The 6,946-nt window shown below is 48.1% G+C and overlaps 1 protein-coding gene across 11 annotated transcripts in view; it reads right to left on the minus strand.

Moving 5' to 3' along the window:
• ADCK1 (aarF domain containing kinase 1) overlaps nt 1-4,183 on the minus strand; it is a 73,817-nt gene extending 69,634 nt beyond the window's left edge. For 2 of the 11 annotated variants that reach the window (XM_064423730.1, XM_064423731.1), the window contains exon 1: nt 1,071-1,128. Coding sequence is in view for 9 of the 11 variants with exons in the window: in XM_064423725.1 (XP_064279795.1) it covers nt 1,071-1,196 (126 nt within the window). In the remaining 2 variants the exon portion in view is untranslated. The other 9 variants (XM_064423725.1, XM_064423722.1, XM_064423724.1 and 6 more) reach the window with 9 other exon arrangements.
• Nucleotides 4,184-6,946: the final 2,763 nt, after the last annotated feature.

The following is a 6,946-nucleotide window of genomic DNA, read 5'->3' on the forward strand; positions in this document are numbered from 1 at the left end:
CTGCCACCAGGCAGCACTACCTTATGGTCAGGGAGAAAACGTGAAGCTTAGCATTTGTTAAGCAAGAAGGAAAGATTACAGTTTGCATTTCTGCCTTCACCCTTTCAAAATAAACATCCATTTTTCACAGCAGTTTATGATGCTGCACACACACGGCACCTGAGCCGACCCACAGAGCTTGTTTCTTATTGCATCTGCCCTCAGGAGCCGACTCCTTGTAAAACTCATTAACAAAGTGCTTAAAAGTCACAGAAAATGCAGACAGACAGCTGCTTACCACTGGGGGTCTGTAAATGATGGAGATTGTGGCCTGAAGTGACAGATGTATAATGCAAGTGAGGTAAGGAGAGACTGATACCCCCTCCAGAGTCTCTGCTCTCCATGTTTCTGGCTATTCATGGATTCATCTGTGAACACTGTCAAGGAGAAGGCAGCACTCTCCAATCCCAGTTCTTATGAGAAATATCAGTGATGCTAGGCAGACACAGCATTCATTTTACACATCTGGAAATCACTCCAATCTCAGAAGTATGTAATCACCCATCCTCACTTTACTCTTGCTTTGAGAATAATCCTCAAAGAGCAGTCCTTCTCTCCCCAAATCTCATGCCAAGGGTCACAGTGCAATGGTTACCCTAGTTTATCAACACAACCAGGATACTTAAAACAAAATGTAAAAATGGCATATGCAGAGAAGAGGGTTTGACCTAAGTCACTCTTAAAAGGCAGCAGGACACCACACTTGGGTGACTGACCTTGAAGGGTGGAAATGTGGGCCCAAAGTGAGCCCTTGCTCTGAAGATCCCACCCTATCCAGGGAAGCAGACACAGCCCTCAGTATCTCCATTTTTCTCTTTTTAAAATGCACTAATAACAGCTGTGTTCTTTACATGCTTCCACCTCCTTTCTCTCCACAGTGTCAAGAACTTGAAGAGCTCCCCACAGATATTCTGATTTCCTAAGCCAGCTGAAAATGCAGACAGGGAATGCAGAAAATCCCAAGTTCTCGTCAACTTCAATTCCCTTACCCATCTAGGAATCTTCCTGCACATTGCTATGGTAGAACTTACTGTGGCAATGGCTCGGCCCACACGAACAACTCCAAAATCATTAGGATCCAGGAACTTGTTTCCATACAGATAGATGCCGGAAGCAGCTGCTGTCAATGAGGCAAATTTCAAGGCCCTTAGTGCCATGACTGATGAACCCTGCCAAGATACAAAACAGCAACTGTAACATCTGATAAGGACTTAGTGATCTGACGCCCACAGCCCCAGAGGACCTGACAATCCAAGTTTTAATTGCTCTGCTGCTAATGACACATTGCTAGCACTGCCCCTAGCCAAGAGCTCAAGCAATCACCCAGCAACTGAGGGTAAGTTGCTCATTGCTATTCTTACCTCAACAGGGTCTACAGACCACAAATCCAGGAGTAACTCACTGCTAGACCTTGCATAAATGCAACAAAACCTTTGTTCAGGATCCCAAAGGCTTTTTAAGGAGACAGGTGGACAGACAGAAGGAAGCATGAGATCACCAAAAGTCAATTCTGATTCTATCAACAGGCACTTCTTCAACACAAATTTTTGAAGACATCACAGCATAGGCAGGTTTTAAGGGGACAACAGATGATATAAAAAACCCAGGTTTAGAAAGAGTCTTACAACATCAAGAACACCCAAAGCTTGTTAGAAACTTTGCCAGGCTAGTTCTAGAAGTTCCTCATTGATGACGAGTGGTCTAGGAAGAGGCAAGGCATCCCAGGAGGTTGTATGCCACTCCAGCAGTCAGTGCCAGACAGCCACAGAGAATGCAGATGGGGGACCTGATCAGTGACCAAGTGAGATTTGTTTTCTCATTATCACCATCCCATTCAAGTGCCAGACAGGGAATGTACTGGCAGAACAGTCATCTGCAGGAATCTACAGCCTATTCTAGCTCTGTCACAGGCCCAATACAGGTCTCAGGTGAGACACTTCTCAACCACTTTTTTTTTGTGGGACAAGGGTGGGGAATGAACACATTTCCCACACTAAGCACTTTGGATCACTAATTTCATTGTTTGCAGTATATAAAGTACCTTAAGCATGTAACTCATTACATGTATATATGTTATGCTAATATATATATTTTCCATTTCTTTATGTCACCATAGAGGACCCAGATATGAAAAAAAGTAACAACAACTTAGGTACATTTTTCTTTCCTTTCCCTATGGCTGGTACTGGGCAGAAAGTATGATTGACCATTCCTTCTGCTTCTAGCATAAATCAAAAGGTATTGTCACTTCTCTGCAAGCTCTCGAGAGCACCCTTGACACAGTGCAGGCTCTTACCCCATCAAGATGGAGTCTACTAATCCTTGCTGGACTGAGAAACTTGCCTGCTTCTCATTGTGAAGCTTTAGCAGGGTCAGCCTGGCTTGTGCCTTTCCTCTCGGAGCCTTGTAACCAAAAAACACATGCAGTGACACAGGTCAAGTCTTTCAAAAACAGTTCACAAGAACACAATCAGCAAAATAAGCTATCTAACATGAGAGACCTTCGTACATGAACCTTAGCTAAACTTTATTATTTCCTTTTATTTCCTTACAAACCCTAGGTAATTGTGAGGCTGAAAAGCTGAGACATATTCTGTCAGTGCCTGTCACAGCTGCCTGCAGCAACCCAGCTCTTTCTCCTGTCAGAATGGGTAGCTGGCTGACCAGGACTGCTTTGAATCTATGATCAACAGAAAATAAACCTGGGCTTTTGACTGCAGCCAAATGTACACACACTTCACAGAAAAAAAAGTCGCCCTCCCTCCCCTGCCTCACTGGAATTCTAGAAATTTTGGCGTTTCTTCCAGCAGGACCAATCTTTTTTTGTACAGAGATCTCTTGTACCCTCTGTCATCTTCAAAAGTCATTTTTTTTCAAAGTATTTTAATTAAATAATTTGTGCTCCTTGTATATTTTTGTAAAATTTCATTTATTGAAAAGTGATAGGTGCAGTGACATTTTCTTAACAGAAAATATGCTTTTCTTTTTCATTATTTTTTCCTTCACTTTCTCAGCTACTAAAAGAACATTTTATTGAAAGCAGGATGCAGGTCCATCTGTTCTTGCATCTTATTCCTACCTGAAGCTATAATCTGCAGTTTGTTACATCACATCTATTGCCATACCCGCCAGCTGTACGTCACAAACAGAAGATGGGAACTTTAGGTAGCAAATAAACAGGCAGCAAAGATTAATTTTTCAGCAAGAAAGTTCCTGCTTTCATGCTTAGCATGCTGTAGCAATAAAAAGGGAATAACTAAAGCCCCTCCAATAAGACGTACAGAAATAGAATTCTCTAAAGTAAATTGCATTTCAAAGTTTTGCACAAGGTATAGAGGAGCCTTTTCCATGTAAATGAGCCATTATGACACCCCTAGGGATATCTTAAGGGCCCTGTCAGCTGCGAAACAAGCCTTGGGATGTCATGCCTCTCATTATTAAGCCCTGCCTTGACAGATCACCTCCATCTCTTTTTTCACCTAAGTGAGGTGGCTTCTTTGACTTTCACACGACTTGGCGCACCGAAGCGTCCCTCACGTTACAGCCAGGCTTCTCCCGCTCCCAGCAGGCGCGGCCGGGACGGCGCCGTTCCCTGTCAGAGCCCCGAAGGTGACCCCACCGCCACCTGCCGCGGCCCGGGGAGCGCCCCAGGCCCGCGGGACCAGCGCCGCTCAAAGCCCCGGCCGGGCCCCTCCGCCCGCCAGGCCCGCGTCCGCGATCTGCCCGTGAAGGACGCTGGGGGCCGGCGCCGCCGGCTCTCCGTTCTTCTTCAGGCCGGGCCGGGTCTCCCGGAGCAGCTTCCGCGCCCCGCGCCGCTCCAGCCTCCACCGACAGCCCCGGCCTCGCCGAGCCCTGCCACAACCGAGTCCCCGCCGCGGGGCCGCAGCTGCGGGCGGCATTCGCCGCCTGGGCCCGGAGCCCCGGCCCGGGCCGGGGCGGCCGCGGGCGCTCTGACCGTGGGACGGCCCCGGCGCTCCGGCGGCGCTCGCGGCGGCACTTACCGACCGCCTCGCCGGCACTTCAACTCGCGCGCGCCCCACGCCGCTCCCCCCTCCACCTCGCACACGGTACGGCCCTGGCCCGCGCGGCACGCCGGGAAACGTAGTCTCCCTCCACGGCAGCTCGGAGGGGCGGGGGCGCGGTGGGACTGCAAGGGGCGGCCCCTGGGCGAGCCCACGGGGGACTGGCGGGGGAGCGCTGCGCTTCCGTGAGTCCCGGCTGCGCTGACGCCTCCGCCCTTGCTGCGGGGAAGCGCGGAGCTCGCACCCGGGATTGCAGGATTGCTGCCTGCTCCCCTTCGGTAACTGTAAGGTAACGCAATCTCACTTTGTCAGTGGGGCTCCCAGAAAACCCATCTTCTATGCTCTTAAAAAAAAATTACATTTAAATTAAATTTCACACTTAAATTAAATTTCACATTCTATTTCACAGAATCAACTAGGTTGGAAAAGACCTTTAAGATCATTGAGTCCAATCTATGACCTAACACTACTTTGTCAATTAGGTCAAGGCACTAAGTGCCAGTCTTTTCTTAAACACCTCTAGGGATAGTGACTCTGCCTTCCTGGGCAGCCCATTCCAATATTTAATCAACCTTTCAGTGAAGAACTTCTTAATGTCCAGCCATGACATTGCATTCAAGAAAACATCCTGATGACAAGTCTCTCTTCCTGGATGAACAGGTTTTTCATCCCTGTGGAAGAGTGCTGTGCAAGTGATTTAACTACCTTCCCCCTGGCTGTGGGACAGTGGTGTGTTAAATATTTTCCTAAGAGATCAACATAATATTGGGAACATTTGATGGGTACCTGTGTTGGATTTGTGTGGTAAGGTTTTGTTGTGGGGGGTGGAGGATGCTACAGGGTGGCTTTTGTGGGAAGCTGATAGAAGCATGCCCCATGTCTGACAGGGCAGCTCCAGATGGCTCCAAGGCAGGCCCCCGCTGGCCAAGGCCGAGCCCGTCAGTGACAGAGGTAGCACCTCTGCAATAGCGTAGTTAAGAAGAGAAAAAAAGTTATTGTGCAGAAGTAAATGCAGTCAGAAGAAAGGAGTGGAAATATGTGAGAGAAACAGCTCTTGCAGACACCAAGGTCAGTGGAGAAGGAGAGGAAGGGGGTGGCTGTTTTCAAATCACAGCACATCCTAAGGCACCCAGAAGGAACATCAAGTCCACCTCTTCAGTGAGCGGCCCACACTGGGATCAGTCCCACAACCTCCGTGTTATTAGCACTATTCTCTAACCAGCTGAGCTAATCTCAGGGTCACAATACTTGGGGGGCCAGAGCTGAGATCCCCTGCAGCCTGTGGTGAGGACCGTGATGAGGCAGCTGTGCCCCCGCAGCCCATGGAGGCCATGGTGTATCGGACGTCCACCTGCAGTGTGGGAGGACCCCACGCTGAAGCAAGTGGATGCCCAAAGGAGGCTTGACCCCCTAGAGCAGGACCTGTGGACCTCTGAAAAGAGGAGCCCACACTGGAGCAGATTTGCTAGCAGGACTTGTGACCCTGTGGAGAGGCTATGCTGGAGAAGTTAGTGAGGAACTGGAGGTCATGGGAAGAGCTCACATTGGAGAAGTTTGTGGAGGATTCTCCAAGAGAGGGACCCCACAACAGAGCAGGGAAAGAGTGTGAGGTGTTCAACCCCTGTGATAGAAGGAGCAGCAACATACATTTGTGTGTGATGAACTGACTACAAACCCTATTCCCTGCCACCCTGCTCTTCTGGTGGAGACAAAATAGAGAAAATTGGGAGTGAAATTGAGCCCAAGAAGAAGGGAGACTTGGGAAAGGTGTTTTTTAAAATTTGGAGGTTTTTCTTACTATCCTACTCTGATCTGATTGGAAATAAATTCATTTTATTTTCCCCATGCTTTGCCCCTGACAGTAACTAGTGAGTGATCTCTCCCCATCTTTATCTGAACCCATGATGCTTTTGTTATTGTCTCTCCCTGTCCAGCCGAGGAGAGGAGTGACAGAGCAGCACTGGTTGGCACATGCCATCCAGATAGAGTCAAGCTGTCACACTACCCCTTTTGTTTCCATCCAGCTTCATTTTTGTTTTCCTCACTTGTGCTCTGCTGCAGACCTTAATGTCAATGCCTGCACAGTGAGGGCTTGCTGCTAAATATCATCTCTAAGAAACAAAGCAGCTACAAATTATGAAGGGCAGAGATAAGGGTGATTACCCTGCTAGCACACTGAGGATACAGGGCCCACATGGCCAGTTGCTGCATCAGCCATATGATGGCTAAACTGGCTGCAATCCCCTAAGTTTCTCTCCCTTCTAGGACAGATGGGAGCTTTTGAACTGATGCGGGGCAGTGAAGCATCGCAGCTTAGTCTTGGATGATTACAAATTATGTAGGAAAGACTATTTTTTGGAAGGAAGCTTCACAGTTTGGAGGGAAAATAGGAAGAATTAATAAAGTCGGGGAGATGTGCACCTGATGTAGTGCTGAGGAAATGAGAGAAATAAATACAGAATGGACGTGAAGTAACAACTCTGAATCACATAATTTAAAAAGCTTAAAAATACAGGGAAAAGGTCTACTGTTCTTGTGTCTGCTAAAGCATGTGTAAGTTTTGCAATAGATGTTTGTATTTGCAAATTCACAGCCTCCATGGTTCAGGCTGACAGTGGGCATAGTAGTGGGGTGTCCATTTAAAGCTACTGTGCTATTGCATATAAAAATCAAAAATAACAACTCTAACCTCAGCACAACCACCGATTCCTGACCACAGCCCACTGCTTCTACCCGGGATGCTTAAAAGACTGCTGCCCGGGCTATCAATCCTCTCTTTGATGGCCTGATCCCACATGCTGGCAATGCTCCCAGCACAGGGAGCAGGTCAGCATCTGGTTTTTGCCGGCCTCTCCTGGGAAAGCTATGGGAGGTTTCTTCAGAAT

The sequence above is a fragment of the Passer domesticus genome, chromosome 6 (genome assembly GCF_036417665.1).
Source record: "Passer domesticus isolate bPasDom1 chromosome 6, bPasDom1.hap1, whole genome shotgun sequence".
Lineage (NCBI taxonomy): Eukaryota > Metazoa > Chordata > Aves > Passeriformes > Passeridae > Passer > Passer domesticus.